At 48.3% G+C, this 21,954-nt stretch overlaps 1 protein-coding gene across 1 annotated transcript in view; it reads right to left on the bottom strand.

Moving 5' to 3' along the window:
* DDX1 (DEAD-box helicase 1) overlaps positions 1 to 21,954 on the bottom strand; it is a 194,657-nt gene that overhangs the window by 164,261 nt on the left and 8,442 nt on the right. The window contains exon 2 of the mRNA XM_033936340.1: positions 16,806 to 16,857. Within this exon, the coding sequence (XP_033792231.1) occupies positions 16,806 to 16,857 (52 nt within the window). The remainder of the gene's footprint in view (positions 1 to 16,805; positions 16,858 to 21,954) is intronic.

The following is a 21,954-nucleotide window of genomic DNA, read 5'->3' as shown; positions in this document are numbered from 1 at the left end:
TGACGGCAGAAAAGGGCTACAGCCCGTCATGTCTGCCCACTCTGCTTACCCACCCCCCGTCTATGCCCTAATGACCCAATTTCCTTATCTTGATCCTCATAGGGATCCCACATGGGTATCCCATTTATTCTTAAAGTCTGGCACGCTGTCTACCCGATCACCTGCACTGGAAGCTTGTTCCAATGATCAACCACTCTCTCTGTGAAGAAATACTTTCTGGTGTCGCCATTAAATTTTCCGCCCCTGAGTTTGAGCGGGTGCCCTCTTGTGGCCGAGGGTCCCTTGAGAAAGAAAATATCATCTTCCACTTCGACACGTCTCGTGAGGTACTTAAATGTTTCGATCATGTCTCCCCTGTCCCTACGTTCCTCGAGAGTGTAGAGCTGCAATTTGTTCAGTCTCTCTTCGTACGAGAGACCCTTGAGCCCCGAGATCATCCTGGTAGCCGTCCGCTGAACCGATTCAATTCTGCGCACATCTTTACTGTAATGTGGCCTCCAGATTGCACACAGTACTCCAGATGAGGTCTCACCATGGCCCTGTACAACGGCATTATGACTTCAGGCTTACGGCTGACGAAACTTCTATTGATACAACCCACTATCTGCCTTGCCTTAGATGAAGCCTTCTCCACTTGATTGGCAGTTTTCATGTCTGCACTAATGATTACTCCTAAATCTCGTTCTGCTGAAGTCCTAGTTAAAGTTTCTCCATTCAAGAAGTACGTCTTGCATGGATTTCCGCTTCCGAGGTGCATGACCTTACATTTCTTAGCATTGAAGCCTAGCTGCCAGGTTGAGGACCAACTTTCCAATGTAAGCAGGTCCTGCGCCATATAATTCTGTAAACTGCATTCACTTACTATATTACATAGTTAGGCGTCATCGGCGAATAGTGTTATTTTACCTTGAAGCCCTTGAGTCAGATCCCCTATGAATATGTTGAAAAGGAGTGGACCCAGGACCGAGCCCTGCGGCACTCCACTGGTCACCTCCGATGTTTTAGAGAGAGTACCATTAACCACCACCCTCTGAAGTCTGCCACTCAGCCAATCATTGACCCATGCAGTTAGTGTCTCTCCTAACCTCATCGATTCCATCTTTCTTAGCAGCCTGCAGTGTGGGACACTGTCAAAAGCTTTACTGAAGTCCAGGTACACGACGTCCAAAGACTCTCCCAAGTCCAACTTTCTTGTTACCCAGTCAAAGAAGCTGATGAGATTGGATTGGCAGGACCTACCATTGGTGAATCCATGCTGACTGGGATCCTGAAGATTCCTTTTATTCAAGATCGTGTCCAATTTGCTTTTAATTAGTGTTTCCATGAGTTTGCACACTATTGATGTGAGACTCACCGGTCTATAATTTGCAGCCTCTGCCCTGGAACCCTTTTTATGCAGAGGAACGACATTAGCTAATTTCCAGTCCAGGGGAACTTTCCCCTTACTTAGGGAGAGATTGAATCGCTCAGCCAACGGTTTCGCCAGGACATCGCTCAATTCTCTGAGCACTCTTGGGTGCAAATTGTCTGGTCCCATGGCTTTGTTCACCTTGAGTCTTGCCAGTTTTATAATTATATAGTATTTAAGCCCGTTACATTAACGGATGCTAGAGACTCCTCTTCCTGTATAAAGTTTGTTTGTTTTTTTCATTTTAGGCTTCCTCCCCCCTCCCTTTTCCCTTCCTGTCCCACCTTTCGCTTTTTCAACCCCCTTGCATTTCTCTTTGCATGGTCTCCCTTGTGATTATGCTTCATCCGCTCCTTTTCCTGTGCGGACCACCGAGCAGAGAGGACGGGGTTGAGGGGGCTGCCGGCCGGGGCTGGCGGGGAGGAGCTAAGCGGCTGGAGGAGTAGCAGCAGCTGCTGTCAATCGCAGCCTCCGTCCTGCCTTCGCCTACCTGGATTTGCTTTTTTTTCTTTTTTGTTTCTTACATTGCATCGGGAAGGGTCTGAAGCTCCGCCAGCGAGACAGACCGAGCCCCGACCGCACCCTGCAGCTGCCTGGTTCAGCCGATCCCGGACTTCGGTGGTTATTGCGACCCCCCCCCTCTTGGCCCCCTCCCCGGTACCTGAGTAGCAGCGCTCCGGGATCTTTCTCTCACTCTGCTTACTGCCCCTGGAGACGGTTACCGGGGAGACTGGAGCACCAGTAGCAGCAGCCCAGGCACCGGGAAATAGGGGGCGTTGCCCTGAGTTACTCCGCCCTCTGACCCGCCCTCTCTCTCTCTCTCTCCCCCTCAGCAGGCCGCTTTGAAGAGCAGCAGCAGCGGAAGGGAGGAGTCCCTGGAACACGCAAATCCAGCTAGCGCAGACGCTGTGAGGTGTGACACAGAAGCACATCTCACGCCACCAGGAATCACGATCTTTGAAAAGCGCATGCGCACTTAGCCTTTTATTATTATTGATATTAGGTCTTAGGAAGAATAATCTTTGGGTTTTCTTCTTCATAATAATTAAGAAAGTGAAACAAAGTAGGAATGCAAGAAGTCTCTTTAAGCATCTGAGATTTCAGGCTAGTTTCTAATCTAAACACAGTCAAATGTGAAGGGGGCTGTGAATGGGTTTTCTTTAGTGGCTGTGAAACTGTCAGCTTTACAGACACAGAGACAGACACAATCAGAGAACTGTTTTGATTCAAACTTTTAAGGATACTGGGTAAGAGGTTTTTTAAAGTATATTATAATGTTTTATGCATATTCAGAAATTGCTATAAACAAATATATAATCTTGTAAAACTTTTCTTTAAGCCTGTTATCTATAAAAGATAAAAGGAAGGCCTTTGTCCAAATAAGTCCAACTTTTTACAGTGATGTGTTAACTAAACATTGGAAGATTGAAATGACATGTTACTGGTCAATGTGAGGGTACATAAGCAGACACCAGCTTTTGATAAGGGGGGGCCTCTCCCTCCACATGGACCAGTTAGTCCTTGGTGAGATGACCCCCCTCAAACATAGAATGCTTTACAGAGTTGGCAATGTATGTAAATGCATATAACTGGCAATTTAATCTTAATTCTAATTTTAACTTCAACTTTAATTGGATATAAATTGAATAAATATTATTTTGATTAAATTATATGAGTTATTAGCATGAAATATCCTATATACTGGGACACGACACACAATCCGCGTACTCAGGGTGAATTTATGAATTAAAGATAAGGATCTCAGAGGAAACAGGAAAATATGACCTTGTACATGGAATCAGATAACCACACAAATGTCAGCATTTCTATAGATTAGGATGCAAGCCTTTACTAACATGATTGGTGTCTGAAAAGGTCAAAGAGATCAGAAGTTTTTTATAAGTCATATGACATAGAGCAGCGTGCTATCAAGAGTTTCTAAAGGCTGGTGGCAGATAACAACCTCTATAGTAGAACATTTCAATATGTTATACATCAGAGAATCACTAATGCTGCATACCACCATCAGACTACTGCCCACTCCAGTGCAGCACAATGGTTCTCAATTTTACTATATGAATGAAGCCTTCCAAAATCTGCAGTGCTGTAACCTTTTCTTTACTAGCCCTTCTCCTCTGACTTGCAAGAAAATGGCTTGTCACACCCAGATCCTTCTAGATATCTCTACTGCACATTTCTTGGTTGAATGCATTGCAAGTAGAAAGCCAAAGCACGCTTATAGTCCAGTGTGAAGAATTGTTTCTCCAGGGTGAGAATGAGGCTTTGGAAAAAAAACACTGGAATTACAATAGATTGATTGAGATGAAATTCTGAAACCACTTTAGGTAAGAAATTAGGATGAGTACGGAGGACCACCTTGTCATGATGGAATACTATGAAAAGTGGGTCTGCAACTAAAGCTTGGAGCTCGCTGACCCTGCGAGCGGAGGTGAGAGCAATGAGAAAAAACACTTTCCAAGTGAGATATTTAAGATGAGCCAAATCCATTGGTTCGAAAGGTGGGTTCATCAATTGAGCAAAAACAACATTGAGATCCCATACCACTGGAGGTGGTTTTAGAGGTGGTTTGACATAGAGAATGACACGGTGGCGGTTTACCCGCGGCCACCGCATTTTAGCCGCGGGTCACCGCCGAAAACGGGGAAGAAAACTAGCAGTCGCTGCGGCGACGGGGACAAGGCCATTCACCGCCCGCGGGGCGGTGAATGGGTCTTGTCCCCGCAGTGAGGCATGAAGGATCGCACGGTCCCCGCAGCTCACACCCGCCTGCCCAATCGATTCTAGTGTTTAGCCAGCTCTCTCCCTTCTCCTCACCTTAGTTTGTAGATTTTCTTTTTCGGCGACCCGCACGCTATCAGAGAGCCGCGCACCCGCTGCTGCTCAGTTTCGATCTTCTGCTCTGACGCAACCGGAAATAGGAAGTTGCAGCAGAGCAGAAGATTCAACACTGAGCAGCCACGCGTGTGCGGCTCTTTGGGAAAGCGTGCAGGTCGCTGAAAAAGAAAGCCTGCAAATTAAGGTGAGGAGAAGGGAGAGAGCTGGCTAAACACTAGGATCGATAGGGCAGGCGGGTGGGGGCTGCGAGGACCGTGCGATCGCTAGTGTTCCCGGCTCAGACTGTAAGGAGGGAGTGAAAGGGAAAAGGATTCTGGGCCAAGGTGATGAAAACGGAAAGAAAAACCCACAGCAGGAAAGAAAGGGAAGGACAGGCAGGTGAGCCAGATGCTAGAAGCAGGGGGGGGGAAGAAAGAGGGAAAAAAGCTAGATGGGGTTGAAAAGAAGAGATACACTGGTATGGAAGAGGAAGATAGGGGAAATCTGGACACAGGAAGGTAACAGAAAGAGGGGAAATTATGTGCATTGGGGCATAGGGACAGAGACAAAAAGGGGACATGCCATGTGGATGGAATATGGACACAGGGGGGGGGGCAATGGCAGATACATAGGGGAGATATTAGAAAAGTATATAAAATCGTACCCGTTTGAGGCTTTTATGTATGCAGCAGTGACGGTGACGGGGCGGTGAATGGGATGGCAGTGGCGGTGACGGGGCGGTGACGGGGATGGTGAGACGGGGACGGGGCGGTGACGGGGATGGTGAGACGGGGACGGGGCGGTGACGGGGATGGTGAGACGGGGACGGGGCGGTGACGGGGACCAATTTTTTCACCGTGTCATTCTCTAGTTTGACATAGCACAGTTACTTACCATAATGGGTGTTATCCAGGGACAGCAGGCAGATATTCTCTACATGTGGGTGACGTCACCGACAGAGCCCCCTAGCGGACATTTTTGCAAGCAAACTTGCTTGAAGACCTTCAAGCTTGTGATTGGCCCGCGGATGTGTGTGTGCCCCTCCCACCCGGTCTAGGGCATGCGTCTCCTCAGCGTAGCCTCAGTTCAAATAGCAAGCAAAGAAGCCAACCACGGGGAGGTGGGTGGGTTGCGAGAATATCTGCCTGCTGTCCCTGGATAACACCCGTTACGGTAAGTAACTGTGCTTTATCCCAGGACAAGCAGAAAGCATATTCTCTACATGTGGGTGACCTCCAAGCTAACTAGAATGGGATGGAGGGAGAGTTGGCAATTTAGGAGAACAGATTTTGCAAAACAGACTGGCCAAAGTGGCCGCCTGGAGAAAGCATCCAGACAGAAGTGAGAGGTGAATGTATGAACTGAGGACCAAGTGGCAGCCTTACAGATTTCCTCAATGGGAGTTGAACGTAGGAAAGCAACAAGACGCCGCCATCGCTAGGACCTTGTGGCCTGTGACTCGACCCGGCAGGGAGAGGCCAGCCTGAGCATAACAGAAAGAGATACAAGCGGCCAACCAATTAGAAATGGTCCGCTTAGAAACAGAGCGACCCAAGCGATTAGGATCGAAAGAGAGGAACAGCTGGGGAGCAGCACAATGAGGTGCGGTGCGCTTCAAGTAGAAGGCCAGCGCACGCTTATAATCAAGAGAATGCAGAGCCACTTCTCCAGGGTGAGAATGGGGCTTCGGAAAAAACACAGGAAGAACAATGGATTGGTTGATGTGAAACTCAGAATCAATCTTAGGCAAGAACTTAGGATGGGTACAGAGAACCACCTTATCATGATGGAAGACAGTGAAAGGTGAGTCCGCTACCAAAGCTTGAAGCGGGCAGAAGTGAGAGCAATAAGAAAAACAACTTTCCAAGTAAGAAATTTCAAGTGAGCCCGCGCTAGTGGCTCGAACAGAGGTTTCATCAAATGAGCAAGGACCACGTTAAGATCCCAAAACACCGGAGGAGGTTTAAGGGGCAGATGAACGTGGAACAGACCTTTCATGAAGCGGGAAACCACAGGATGAACAGAGATAGGCTTCCTGTCAACCGGCTGATGAAAAGCAGCGATGGCACTAAGGTGGACTTGAACCGAAGAGGACTTGAGTCCAGTGCCAGACAAGTGCAACATAGTCTAGGACAGCAAACAGGGAGGCAGAGGAGGGCTCCAGCCGCCGAGTAGCACACCAAGAAGAAAATCGGGTCCACTTCTGATGGTAACATTGACGAGTGGACTCCTTCTGAGACGCTTCCAGGATGTCCAGCACAGGCTGGGAGAGCTGGAATGAGGACATTAAGTCTCAAGGAACCAAGCCATCAAGTGCAGAGACTGAAGGTTGGGATGAAGCAGCGAACCCCGACTCTGCATAAGCAGAGAAGGAAAAACAGGCAGAAGAGGCTCCCTGGAACTGAGTTGTAACAGAAGGGAGAACCCCGGTTACTGGGGCCACTGAGGAGCAATCAGAATCATGGTGGCCCGTTAGGACTTGAACTTGACAAGAGTCTTCACAATCAGAGGGAATGGAGGAACGCATACAGGAAAAAGGTTCATCCAATCCAGCAGAAAAGCATCCGCCTCGAGTCTGAGAGGGGTGTAAACCCTGTAGCAGAAGTGGGCAACTTGTGATTGAGGGGGGACGCGAACTGATCGACATCCGGAATCCCCCAACGAGCAAACACCTGTCGCAGAGTTAAGGAATGGATGGACCATTCGTGAGGCTGTAGAAGACGACTCAACCAATCCGCCAGACAATTGTGCTGGCCCTGAATGTAGACTGCTCGAAGGAACATGTTGCGGCGGATAGCCCAATCCCAGAGCTGCATCGCCTCTTGGCACAAGGACAGGGACCCCATGCCCCCTTGTTTGTTGATATAATACATGGCAACCTGGTTGTCCGTGCAGATCAGCACCACCTGGACCAAAGACCCTGAGTGCGAAGACCGTCCAGATGAGCGCCCCAAGCGTAGGCCGACGAGTCCATCGTGAGGACCTTTTGTGGAGGAGGAGCATGAAACAGAAAACCTCTGGAAAGATTGGAAGAGAGCATCTACCAATGGAGAGACTTATTCAACAAAGGAGTCACGACAACATGTCAAGAGAGAGAGACTCTATTATGGTTCCATTGGGACGCAAGAGCCCATTGAGGAATAAGGAGGTGAAGTTTAGCAAACGGAGTCACGTGAACCGTAGAGGCCATGTGACCGAGGAGGACCATTAGGAGCCGAGCAGGGACCGAAGAAAGAAGGGCCATCCTCTGGCATAAACGAACAAGGGCCACCTGCAGAGGCCGAGGCAAGAAGGAGCGCAGACGAACTGTGTCCAGGACCGCTCTGATGAACTCCAGAGACTGGGACGGACAGAGGTGCAACTTGGGGAAGTTCACCTCGAAGCCGAGACTCTGAAGGAGCAAGATGGTTTGATTCGTCACTCGCAGAACCTCCTGGCGAGAGGACACTTTGATCAGCCAGTCGTCGAGGTGGGAAATACCTGCAGGCCGCGGAGACGCAGGGCCGCAGCTACCACAGCCAGGCATTTTGTGAAAACCCTCGGAGAGGCCGCCAGGGGAGAACACGATACTGGAGATGGAGATCCCCTACTAGGGATCTCAGAAACCGGTGGGAGGCCGGGTGTATAGGAATGTGCGTATACGCCTCTTTGAGGTCCAGTGAGCACAGCCAGTCCCCTTCGTCCAAGATGGGGTACAACCTGGGAAGGGTGAGCATTCTGAACTGTTTCTTGACTAGAAACTTGTTCAGGGCACGAAGGTCCAGGATCAGATGCAGATCCCCTGTCTTTTTGGGGACCAGAAAATACTGGGAGTAGAATCCCGAATTCCATTGTTCCCGAGGAACCTCCTCGACCGCTTAGAGGCGAAGAAGGGCTCGAGCTTCTCGCAGCAGGAGGGGCAGTTGAGACTGGCCCGAAGGAAACTCTTTTGGAGGAAGGTCTGGGGGTACGCGACTGAAGTGAAGGGAGTACCCCTCTCGGATGATGGAAAGCACCCAACTGTCGGAGGTAAGGCTTTCCCACCGGGTGTAGAAATGATGGAGATGCACCAAATTGGAAGGGGAGAAGTCTCTAGAAGGAAGGGAGCCTGAAGGCTCATACCGGAATTGTCAAAAAGATGGCCCCGGTTCCGCCGGGTGGCCCTTAGCTTGTCGTTGTTGCTGCTGCTGCGGCCGCTTCAAAGGAGGCCGAGAGAAAGCAGGGGTGGTTTTCTGTGGGTACCTCCGGAGAGGGATTTTGTATTGTCGGGCCGGAGGGGCAAAGGATCGTTCGTGTTCTGAGAGGCGCTTAGTGGCCACCTCAATGGAATCATCAAAGAGCTCGTTACCCACGCAAGGGAGATTGACTAGACAATCCTGGAGAATTGGATTCATATCAACAATTCTGAGCCAAGCGAGGCATGCATGGCGATCACAAAAGCTGTGACCCTCGAGGACAACTCGAAGGCGTCCTAGGCCACCTGAAACATATAGAGCCGGAGTTGGGAGAGAGTCTCATCAAGGAGACGAAATTCCTGATGACGACAATCCGGCACGTCCGATTGGAACAAGTGGAGGGCTTCCACACAGAACCTGAGATAGGACTTGAACATAAAGTTATAGTTGAGGACACGGCTTGCCATCATCGAGTTTTGATAAAGACGGCGATCAAACTTGTCCATTGTACGGCCCTCCCGCCCCGGCGGGACAGCAGCGTACATTTTCAAGGGGTTGGACTTCTTCAAGGAAGACTCAACCACCAGGGATTGGTGAAAAAGCTGAGAATTTTTGAATCCCTTAAGTTGGATAGTCCGGTAGCGGGACTTCAACTTGGAGGAAATAGCCATGATCACATAAGGGGTTTCTAGGTTCCTTAGGAAAGTTTGCCGGAGAACCTGGTGCAAAGGCAAGCGAAGCGCTTAACGAGGGGGGATGAGAAACCCCCATCTCCGCCAGGAATTCCTGGGTATAACGGGACTCCGACTGGAGGTCCATTTTCAAAGCCTTGCCCATGTCAGCAATGAAACGAGTGAAGGAAGAGTTTCGAGAAGACTCATCTTCCGGAAGGGATCCCGAACGAGATTTCGGGGCAGCAGAGAAAGAGGGAGAAATTTCCCTCGAGTAGCACGCTGGAGCCTCGGAGTCCCGAGAATGGGAAATCGAGGAGGCCCGGCTAAAGCGCCTCGGAGGCGTCTAGGAACGACCCCTGACAAGATGGATTGGAGAGGACCCCGGAGTCCAAGGGACCCGCATACGGGGCCCCAGAGAAGACTGGGCAAAGGAAAGTTCTTCTACCGGCTTCGAAAATGAACCTCGGGAGGCAGACCGTTGCCCTGAGGGGGAATTGACGGTAGAGTCCATTTCAAGGACAAGGGTGTGCTTGGAGGATTTCGCTGTCGAAGACCTGCCTCAAAGAAGGGGGGAGGACCGCAACCTCTTAGGAGGAGCGAACCTCGACAAAGTAGTCGGTGAAAAACGGGACCCCGTCACGAGTCCCCAGAAAGTCACAGGTCCCAAATCCGGAGATGAAGAATCGCTCGAGGGAATCCTGTGAGCCTTACGTGTGCGACCCCGAGGCACAAGCGAAATACGCTCAGGCTGGTCAGAAGGAGGCTGGATCGAGACCGAGGTCATAGGCGCCGAGGCCGGGACCAGTTGGCTCACCACCAAGAAAAGCTGCGAGGTAAGGATTGCCTTAAGAATGTCCTCAAACATTGGCACCGAGACCAAGGGAGGTTGAGTCTGGGGTGCAGCAGTGCGCTTCTTCGGAGGCGACCTCAAGGAAGAGTATTCCCTACATGAGGAGGCACGCTTTGAATGATGTTTCGAAGAGGATGAAGCGGCATTCGCATGATACTCCGAGGTAGGCTTCTTTGCCGGCACACCTGAGGAGGCAAGAGAATACTTACCTATGGCCGGGGTTGCAGGAGGAGCCGAGGCCGGGGTCTTCGATGTTGAGGAGGGACTTCAAGGCCGAGGGCCCCGACGCCGGGGCCAAGCTCGAGGCCTGTCCCGCCGAATCCATAGAGCCAAACAGTTGAAGAATCTTGGCCACGACTCAGCGCGGTGCTCTGCACCCAGGCACTCTACACACCAACGATGGGGATCGATGATGGAGATAACCCGGTTGCACTTATTGTAGTTTTTTAACCCAGAACGAGGCCAAGACATAAGCAAAAATACGGCTGCGGCCCCGCGAGGCCAAGCGGCCAGGGTAAGACCGGAGGCCCGGTCAAAAAATACACGAAAGAAAAAAGAAAGACGCGAGCACAGTGTCTCAAACGAAAATAACAAAGAAAGCCGCAGTGCAAGAGGGACAACGAGATAGCGTGCAAGGGAGCGGTGCTTCTGGCTCTGTGGAAAACAATGAACTGAGGTCACGCTGAGGAGACACACACCCTAAACCGGGCGGGAGGGACCCGCATACATGCGCGGGCCAATCGCAAGCTTGAAGATCTTCAAGCAAATTTGCTTGCGAAAACGTCCACTAGGGGGCTCCCTCGGTGAGGTCCCCACATGTAGAGAATATGCTGCCTGCTTGTCCTGGGATAATGAAAAGTCCTTTCATAAATCTGTAAACCACAGAATGAGCAAAGAGGGGATTCCCTTCAATAGGCTGAAGGTAAGCAGCAATTGCACTGAGATTGGCTCAAATGGATGTGGATTTGAGACCTGATTGATACAAATGGAACAGGTAATCCAAAACTGAAGACAAGGAGGTAGATTGAGGCTCCTTATGATGAATAGTGCACCAAACAGAATATCAAGTCCATTTCTGATTGTAACATTGTCTAGTGGTAGGTTTCCTAGAAGCTTCTAAAATGTCCTGTACAGATTGAGAAAACTGTAGAGTGGCAGTTAGGTTGAGATGTACCAAGCTGTCAGGTGTAGAGGCTGCAAGTTGGGATGAAGTAGAGACCCCTGACTCTGTTAAGTAGAGAGGGAAAACCTGGTAGAAATAGTGGCTCCCTGCTGCTGAGTTGAAATAGAAGGGAGAATCAAGGTTGCCTGGGCCACTGAGGAGCTATCAGAATCATGGTGGCATGTTCCTCTTTGAGTTTGACAAGTGTCTTGAGAATGAGAGGGAAAGGAGGGAACGCATAGAGAAACCGATTCGTCCATTCCAGGAGAAAAGCATCTGCCTCCAGTCGGTGAGAAGAATATATCCTGGAGCAGAACTGAAGCAGTTTGTTGTTGTGGGGAGACGTGAAGAGATCTATCTGAGGAGTCCACCACTGAGAAAAAATGTGATGAAGAGGCGGGGAATTGAGTGTCCATTCGTGAGGTTGTAGAAGACTCAATTTGTCCGCCAGACAGTTTTTCTCTCCTTGAATGTAGACACCTTTCAGGAAGGTATTATGAAGGATTGCCCAATCCCACACCTGTAGAGCTTCCTGGCAGAGAGGGAGAGATCCTGTTCTTCCCTGCATGTTGACATAGTTCATGGCAACTTGGTTTTCCATCAGAATGAGGACTACCTGGTCATGAAGAAGATGTTGAAAAGCTTTGAGAGCATTGAAGATCGCTCTGAGTTCCAACAGATTGATGCGACATTGATGGTCCGTGCTGGACCAATGGCCTTGAATATGGAGACCATCAAAATGAGCCCGCCAAGCATAGGTTGAAGAATCTGTTGTGAGGACCTTCTGATGAGGTGGTGTTTGAAATAATAAACCTCTGGAGCGATTGGAAGAGAGCATCCACCAGTGGAGAGACTGTCTCAACGAAGGAGTAACTCTGATGTGTTGAGAGAGTGGGTGCAAACCTGCGCTCACTGAGATGCCAGGGTCCACTGAGGAATTCTGAGGTGAAGTGTGGCAAAAGGAGTCACGTGAACTGTAGAGGCCATGTGACCTAGGAGAATCATCATGTGTCTTGCTGAAATTGTAGTCAAGGAAGACACTTTGTGGCAGAGATAAATGAGAGCATCCCGACGTTGTTCAGGAAGGAATGCTCTGAGCCGGACAGTGTCTAGAACAGCTCCAATGAACTGCAAAGTTTGAGAGGGTGTAGCTGGGATTTGGGAAAGTTGATTTTGAATCCCAAACTTTATAGGAACCACGTAATCCGTTGGATTGCTACAATAACCCCTTGAGATGCTGAATCCTTGATGAGCCAGTCGACCACGTACGGTAAGACCTGCAGTCCATCTCTCTGCTGATCTGCTGCCACTACCATGAGGCACTTGGTGTACACTTTGGAGATGAAGCCAGGCTGAAAGGTAGCACTCTGTACTGAAAATGCAGATTCCCCACCTGAAATCTGAGGAATTGTTGTGAGGTTGGATTAATGGGTATGTGAGTGTAAACCTCTTTGAGATCTAGAGAACATAACCAATCATTCTGATCTAGAAGGGGGTATAGAGATCCCAGAGACAGCACCCAAAATTTCTCTCTGACAAGAAATTTGTTGAGGGCTATGAGGTCCTAAATAGGTTGCAGATTGCCCATCTTCTTCGGAACTAGGACGTAACGGGAGTAAAACCCCCTGCTCTGCTGTTCCAGCGGAACCGCTTCGATGGCACAGAGATGAAGCAGAGCTTGAGCTTCCTGAAGAAGAAGGGCAGTCTGGGATGGACTGGAAGGATACTCTTTTGGAGGCAGATCTGGAGGAACCTGGATGAAATGAAGAGAACATCCTTTCCTGATGGACAGCATCCAGGGATCTGATGTAATGATCTCCCAGCGGTGGTAAAATTGATGGAGACGACCTCTAATGGTAAGGGGAGAGGACAGAAGCAGAACGATCAAAGTTATGCTCTGTATTAGATGGTCAAAAAGGCTGAAAGGTCTTAGGTGCAGCAGGTTTCTGTTGCCTCTGTTGTAGCTGTTTCTTATGAGGTGCTCATGTATAAGTAGCTGCTCTCTGTGGAAAATGCCTCTGATAAGATGGAAGAGGTCTGAAGCGTTTAGAAGTGGAAGGCTTAGGCTTAGAATGAGTGATGGAAGCAAATTATTTTTCATGTTCAGACAATCGTTTAGTAGCTGCCTCGATGGAGCCATCAAACAATTCATTACCTTGATAAGGAATGTTGACCAGACGATCTTGAAGATTAGGGTCCATGTCTATAGTGTGGAGCCAGGCAAACCTGCACATCGCTACTGAAAAGGCAGTGACCCTTGAGGAAAGCTCAAATGCATCATAGGAAGATTGATGGAGATCATGCGGGGTTGAGTCAGAGTGGTTATCGTCTGCTGAAATTCTGGAAGACGATGTTGAGGAATATATTTGAAATATTCAGGCAGTGTGTTAACCAAATGCTTGAAATAAGAAATGAAAACAAAGTTGTAATTCAAAACTAGTTGCCATGAGAGAATTTTGAAACAACCAGCGACCAAATTTGTCCATGGTCCTGCCCTCTCTTCCAGGAGGGACAGTGGCTTAAACTTTGGCAGGATTGGTCTTTTTCAGAGAAGACTCCACAAGAAGGGACTGATGTGATAACTGAGATTCTCGAAGCTCTTGCAGTGGACCATCCTGTTAACAATACTCCAGCTTTCCTGGGACAGCAGGAATGGAATAAGGTGTCTCAAGGTTTCTCTTGAAGGTTTGGGAAAGAAGTCTATTAATGGGTAATTTGAGAGACTCCGCAGGAGGACAAGACATACCCATTTCTTCTAAATACTCCTGAGAGTATTTGGAATCAGAATACAAAGTAATACTGAGTTCCTTATTCATTTGACGTAGGAAAGAAGAAAAATATATCTGCTCCAAGGATGGTTGACCTCAAGGAGAAGAAGGTGACCTTGAGGTGCCTCGCAAGGCAGAGAACGAGGGTGAAGCTTCTCTGGAGTACTGATACCTGAGGCATGAATATGCAGGTATAGATGACTCACTGAGAGAATGGATAGAATCCCTTGCAGGAGAAGAAGCAGCGGTATCTGGAGGTGGTGTCCTCGATTTCAGAGTTGGTGGCCTCGAAGAGTCTCGAGGTCTGGAGAAATGAGTCTTGTCTCGAGAAGAGGATCTATGCTTCAATGAATGCCTCAACTGATTTGGAGAACCGTACCTCAAACCAGGCAGGTCTTGAAGAGTCTTTGCCCTATGCCTTGGGAAGGGCAATACCTTATACGAAGAGAGATCAAGACACCAAAAGGGATTGAACGCCTGGTGTCGAGGTATCTCAAGGCACTGACAAGGACTTGACTCCTTGAGTAGTGTGTGAAGAGTCCTCTCGAGGAACTCCCAAGGACTCAACTCCTTGTATAGAGTGAGGAGGATCAGCTCGAGGTACAGTCAAGGACTCCACTCCTTGTGATACTGCTAAGTGCTCAGGATGGACTGCAGGAAGCAGAGTCGAGGTAGGAGCTTGTTTGGCAAGTATATTACCAAACTGACGATCCAAGATGGTCTGGATCATAGCCTCCAAATGTGACACCGAGACTTGAGGATCTGGTACATTTGGTGTGGCTATAGTCTCTGAGGAAGAGGAGAAAGAATGACTCTTCGACTTGACACATGCTTATTGGGTATCTTGATAACTACTGCTGGTACCTGACCTGAGGGAGGCAGCGAGGCATGCATCTCATCAGAAGACTTAGCAGATTTACTCGAGGACGAGGACCCGCCAAATGAGGATGGCTAGATTAAAGTTGAAGCCGAGATCGAGGCAGAAGGCACAACTCCTGTAAGCTTGACCGGATTCGAGGTCAAGAACGGGGCAAGTGGATCCATACCTCCGAAGAGTTTTTCCCACCTGAACTCAATGTTTGCGGGCACAAGGTTGAAGGGTAGCAAAGCGGGCACATGACTCCGGACAATGGTCAGGTCCCAAACACTGAATACACCACCAATGTGGGTCAGTGAGGGAGATCGCACACTAGCAATGGCTACACTTTTTGAAGCTTGTGACTGGCCGGGACATAAATGGGAAGATAGCCACAGCTAAGTCGAAACCTGCCGGCTGAGGCCACAAGGCAGGCCCCGCTGTGACTAAAAGAAAAAATAAAATAAGTTGTTTGGGGTTTTTTTTAATGAAAACGTGCAAGAAATACACAGCGACCCTGAAAAGAAATAAAACACGAGCCATGTTGAGAGAAGGCACGAAATAGAACCGAGTCTAGCACAGAGCGTCAAAATAGGACTACTCGGCTCCACGGAAAACTGAGAAGAGACGCGCCCTACTCAGGACAGAAAGGCACTCGCGCATGCGCGGTGCAGCAGTTACAAACTTTCTGAAGTTCTACAAGCAAGTCTGCTTGTGAAGCTGTCCGCATCCAAGCTCTATGGATGACGTCACCCACATCAATAATAATAAAATGCTAGAGGCGCATGCGCTCTTGAAAATTTGTGAGCGGTGGCGCCGTGAGGTGTGCTTCTGTGCCAGTCCTCACGGCGCCTGCGCGTGACTGTGCAGAAGACACCAGCGACTCCTCCCTCCCGCTCCTCTTCAAAGCGGCCTGCTGAGGTTCGCCAGCCGCTGTAGTGAACCTCGCAAGCCGCTCTTCACCTCCGTGCAGAAGGAGTCGCCGTGTCACCTCCCGCCCTCACTCGCCGCTGCCACCGCTGATCCTCCTCTTCAGAGCAGCCTGCGATCGTGGCCGGCTTTAAAGAACCTCGCAGGCCGCTCTCCCGCTTCAGTAGCATGCTCCCTCTGACGCACGGGATCGCGTCAGAGGGAACGTGCTACCGAGTTGGAGAGCAGCCTGCGAGGTTCGTTAAAGCCGGCCACCACGATCGCAGGCTGAAGACGCCTGGGTGTTGGGAGGGTAAGAAGGGAATCAATACCGGGAGCCAGGGGGAAAGGGAAAGGGGGCTGCTTTGGGGGGAGGGATGTGCTGGGGGGGGGGGGACAGAAGAGGGCCATGGAGAGATAGGGAGAGGGAAAGGGGGCTGCTTTGGGGGGGAGGTGTGCTGGGGACAGACAGCTTTGCTCAGAGGGGGGGGGGAGACAGAATAGGGCCATGAAGAGACAGTTAGGGAGAAGGAAAGGGGCCTGCTTTGGGGGGGAGATGTGTCCTGGGGGCAAACAGCTTTGCTCAGGGGGGGGGGGGGGGAGACAGAAGGATACAGACAGCGGCCAAGGAGAGAGAGAGATAAAGAAATACAGACAGATACATCTATTCTAGCACCCGTTAATGTAACGGGCTTAAAGACTAGTGTGAGAATATGCTGCCTGCTTGTCCTGGGATAAAGTACCAGTACAACAGCTTAGTTTGTAATTAATCCCATTTCACCAAATTCCAAAATAATACCAGTGCATAAATATGTAAACTGTTTTGTTTGTAATCAATTCCATTCCCTATTCCTATCCTCCATGTGGTGACTACACAGAAAATAAAAAAGGACCATATTCCCCAAAAGCAAGTAAGGTTAGCTGATACACTTGACCTAGATACCATGCTTATTCAACCCTCAGTCTATCTGCTAATGGTGTCCTCTTCTAGTAGCCTGTTAGAGTCCCTTTTGATTTTGATGTGTGGATAAAAGATAATTAATCCAAATTATTAGTTGCATGATAATATCAGTAACAATGGTTGTTCCATCACTAGTAACCTGTGATCTATCAAATACAATAAAATAAAGAACTAGGTAATCTTATACACCAAAGACCGGCGATTATAGTACAGGAAAGGAGTACTTACAGCCAATCCATCTCTTCCACAGCTTGAGCTATCTCAGGCATCACACCCATCTCTATGGAAAAGGGAGAAAAAAATTACAATAGTTAACGTATTTTTCGCTCCATAAGACGCACCTGACCATAAGACCTAGGATTTAGAGGAGTAAAAAAAAAAAAAAAAAATATTCTGAACCAAATTCTCCCTGCCAGGTTCTGCACCCAATTCCATACTCCTTGCCAGGCTCTGCACCCTGTCCCCCCCTTCCTGCCAGGCTCTATACCCTGTCCCCCCTCTGGTGGTCTAGTGGTAGGCCGTGACAGGGCAGGCAGGCCTCATACCCCCCCCACTTACCCCCCAGTACCTTAAATCATCCCCCATGCACCCCCAGTATCATAAATTATCCCCCTTGTAGCTTTTTAATCATACCCCCGGTACCTTTTTTTTTGTTTTTTTTAAACTTCGTACCTTTTTTTAATTCTTTCCTCCCTCGACGGCTCCTTACTATTTCCGGGCAGGAGGCATACGATTCAGGAGCACGGAGGTCAGGGCCAAGCTTTACACGCTCCCGCTTGGGCCCGCACCGCTTTCCAAATGGCTGCTGGCAGTTCTTGCGATTCCCACGAGAACTGCAGCTAGCCATTCAGAAAGCGGCACGGGTCCAAGCGGGAGCGTGTAAAGCTTGGCCCTGACTACCGCATTCCTGACTTGTGCGCTTGCTGTTGGGAAATACAGAGCTGTATGCTGAACCACCAAGCTTAGAAAAAGGTTTGGCAGCAGCAGAGTTGTTTTTTTTAAAAGGTAGTGCAGCTGTGGCGCAGGAGGGTGTTTTGGAATTGTACTGGGTGGGGGCGGCGAGCGGTGCTGAAAGGTGCTGCGGCGGGGGGAGTGTTTTGTAATTGTACTGGGGGTGGCAAGTGGTGCTGAAATGTGGTGCGGCGCAGGGGAGTTGTTTTGCAATTGTATTGGGGGGCCCGGCAGGCGGTGTTTAACAAGGTGGTGCGCGAGTGAGGGGGGTGTTGCATTTGTGCGGGGGACTCAAATTTTGCACCTTCGCTTCATAAGACACACCGAGATTTCCACCCACTTTTGGGTGAAAAAAAGTACGTCTTATGGAGCAAAAAACACGGTCTCCAGATATAAATATGAAATCATCAAACACTTAGAATTAGTAATTCAACATGATTTATCAAATGTATACAGCAGAGCTTGACAAATCCAAGGTGCCAGGGAACTAGGTTGCCATGGCACAGGTGTATATTTTAATGCACTGTTTTTGAATGGAAAATTAATAAAGATTTATAAAAAAAAGAATCTTGGGTGCCAAAATACAGTTTCTAGGTCTAGAAACTGTATTCTGGCACCCAAGATTCTTTTATTTATAAATCTTTATTAATTTTCCATTCAAAAACAGTGCATTAAAATATACATACAGTTGACTTCAAGACAGCACTTACAATCGTACAGTAACTTTACGCCAGCATGCCCTGCATGTGCCTTTTCCTCTAGTGAGTTGGTCGTGGAACTGCCAATTGGAAAAATCATGAGTAGGTCTATTTTGGAGATGCCAATGGAAAAATCATGACGGTTGACTGACTTTGGGTCGAGTGTGGTTGCTTTTTGTGACGCTGGATTTTCTATGGGCCCTTTGGTCTTGATGTGTAGGTTGAACGAGATAACATGGTGGTCAGTCCAGGGGACCTGAGAGATTGTTAGCAGGGTTGGTTTGTTGTCGAGTGGTGGGCCTTTGGAGATGAAGATCAGATCTAGTGTATTCCCGGAGGTATGGGTGGGGGAATGGACTTGTTGAATATAACCTAGGTCAGACAGTGTTTTTGTGAATTCCCTTGGTACACCGGTGATGTCTGGGTATTCAGCAAAGTTAAAGTCTCCTAAAATGATAATTTGTTTGTGGTTGACTTTCACTTATAATGGTTCTTAGTTCGTCTAGTACAGACATAGGGAAGGAGGGGGCTTTGTAGATTAATACAAATTTTTTTTTGTCATGGCCTGTAGAGAAAATGAGGCCATCTAGGCCTTCTAGTGAGATGGAGTTTACATATCTTGGGTTTAGTTTGGATTTTGCGATAGCTGCAATCCCACCCCCATTTTTTGGGAGGAAAGGGGGGCAGGAATATGCCAGTGCTTGATAGCCTTGAGGGCATAGTGCACCCAGGGTGGCCCCGTCATTGTCTTTTAGCCATGTTTCAGTCACTAGGAGGAGATCTCATTTGTTATCAGTTATGGCATCTAGAAGGATGAGGTCTTTGCCATTTACGGATCTGGCGTTTACTAGAGCTGCTGCGATGGAGTTTGTTTTGGGTAGTTCTGTATTTGTTGGTATTTTTATGAGGTTGTTTGCCTTGTGTGCGAACAGTTTGTCAGGTCTCCATAGCGTCCCTAGCCTGTAATGAAAGGGATGTGGAGAGCCATTATGGGAAATATAAGTGTGATAGCTGAGATAGGGCTTGGTGTATTTGACTGTCTAGGAGTCTTGTGGGGATCCGGCATGGTTTGGGCCTTGCTCTGTTTGGCCCACACAAAGGAACACGCCAAGGGCCCTTGCTCGGCAGCCCTTTAAAGGGCTGGAAAAGATGGCTGGCTCTGGGAAGAAAGAGGCGAGGCTTCACACCCAAAGATAGAAGTTTGCGACTGATCTGCTCAGTGCTGGCTCCGGGAAGAAAGAGGCGGAGCTTCCCGCCAAAGAAAAGTTTTAAATTTTAGTAACAATTGTTATACATATTATATAATATATAATATTTTCAGTTATTGTACATGAATTTAGAATGATATATTGTATTTACAGTGGTACATGAAAGAAAATCAAGTGTTTATTTTATGAGATCGTTTAAATTTCTATGATACACTTGTTGTAGTATGAAAAATGAATAAAAAATTTAAAAAAAAAAGTTTCCGAGGGGTCCGTTTTGCTTGGTGCAGTGAGAGGAACAACTGTCCTCTTTTCCCCTCACTGTGCTGAAGAAGCCGCACGCTGAAGAAAGAGGGCAGGCTCTGGACACAAAGGGGCTGGGTTTCCTGCAGAAGAAAAGTTTCCGAGGGGTCCACTCTGCTCGGTGCAGTGAGAGGAACGTCTGGCCTCCTTTCCCCTCACTGTGCTGAATTATAACTTTTGGAGTCTCATAGGGGTCTTCACCTACATTTTCATGAAGGTCTAATTCCTGATTCTTTCTCAGTGGGAAAAACAGTAACACGTCTCCTGCCTACTCACTCTTGATAGCAAAGGAAACAGTGCAGGTCCTCGAACTAAGCTCGATGGAGCTAGTCAAACCACGCCATCCCAGCATTTATCAGCTCCTCCAACTGCCATACAACTAACCACATGAAGACCCCAACAGGAAAAGGGAAAGCAAGAAAAAAACTCAACAACTGAAGGAGCCGATACACAGACCTCTGGAAGTCCGAGAGATGTAGTCTCCAAAGGTGTAAGCAGCTGTTGAAAGCCATCACTCCTTAAAACTGTGCTACCCCCCCCCCCCCCCCGACCGTGGGAAAGGAAAAAGCACAGAAGGCAGAATGTCAGTTAGGGAAAAGAACCTGCGGTGATCCACCCGCAGAATCCAGGAGCTGTGAGGAACCCAACCATCAGCCTGCTGGAGATATAGTAAACCGAGTGGCCAGGAGGCTGTGCATCCAATAAGGACAACTCGGTTTCTCTATCTCCACCTGCTGGTTGATGGACGCAATCCCATTAGTCTCTGGATTCATCTGCTGTTAATGACAAGGAATTTATGTTTCCAAGACTACTCTGTGGAGATGTCTCAAGCTAGGTAAAGGTTTTCCCCTCTCTGTACTAGCCTGAAACAATGGTGTATGTCCTTCTCTTTGCAATATCCAGCGCAACTGAAACCAAAACATTAAGGGAGAGCGCACCATTTTGACTCAATAGATACCGCTCAGAGCTTTGTGGAAGAACATATGCCTGAAAGTGCAACATGAGACCCACATGCTGGAGGGCTGAATTGCACCGACATATTTCCTGGAGTGTAGTACAGGAAGCCTTTCTCTGTCAATTGCTGCCAGGCACCTAGCCTAAGGGCACGGGAGTCTTGTTTATGATCCGACCCCAAGTGTCCTACACTGTTGGCATTTTTTATATAAAGTTTGGGTATCACGGTGTATAACTGTTCTTTCTGGATGAAAGGTAGGGTGTGTGTGTCTGTGTAGGGTAGGAAACAATACTGGGTACATTAACTGGGTTACATAAGGACTATATTTAGTTGCTAATGACTAATGGATGTAGGGGGCTTCCTTTATCAATGGGAATTATAATGGGCAACACTGATTGGGTCTCCATAGAGGGTGTCCACAACTTCTTGGAAGTGACACCCGAACGGATGAGCTGTTTTGGTGGGAAGGGGGGGTTCTTGGGAGGGGAGATCCATTAGGTGGGTGGGTAGGTGTGAAGAACAGCCCTAAGAAAACAGAAAGACCTGGGGGGGCGGTAGATGGGATGACCTTTAAGTATTACTATAGGGAACAAACGAGCAGGGAGCCTTTGATTTGTTTGGTGCTGTATGGCGTGTAATTTAACATCATGGAATGTAGGAGGTATTCACTCTCTCATCAAATGTTATAAAGATATTACAACTTTTGAACTGTGTACGGTAGCTTTATTGCAGTAGGTTAACCTCAGCGGAGCATGCTAAGCTTTGTACATGGTGGGTAGGTATCCATTTTGAGGCCCCGGCCCAAAGCAAGAAGTGGGGGTAGTTAATTATTTTGATTAGGGAGTACAACTAGAGACCCCCCAGAGTTCTCAGGGACCCAATGGGAGGTATGTTATTGTTGCTGTTTCCCTTAATAAGCCTTTAATTTTATGTAATGTATATGTGCCCAAAAAGCCATCTGCCAATTTCTTTAGGAAGCTGTGCAATCAGTTATTGCATTTTGGAGAAATCCCGGTAATTTTTTTTATTTTTGGGGGGAGAAGATTTTAATGAGGTCCCAGATCCTACATTAGATCGCTCTACCTTGTTAGGTAGGGAGTCTACAAAGACATTTACAGGCAGTGGCATACCTAGCATATGTGACACCAGTGGCCCATCATTTTTTGACACCCCACCCCCATCTATATGGAAAATATGATTTTTAGTAACAATCCGCATATTGCACAAGAGTGTACCTAGGAAAAGGCAGCATCTTAAACACTGCA

The sequence above is a fragment of the Geotrypetes seraphini genome, chromosome 3 (assembly GCF_902459505.1).
Source record: "Geotrypetes seraphini chromosome 3, aGeoSer1.1, whole genome shotgun sequence".
Taxonomy (NCBI): Eukaryota; Metazoa; Chordata; class Amphibia; order Gymnophiona; family Dermophiidae; genus Geotrypetes; species Geotrypetes seraphini.
Note: the sequence above shows the minus strand (reverse complement) of the source record. Positions and strands in the feature narration are given on the sequence as shown.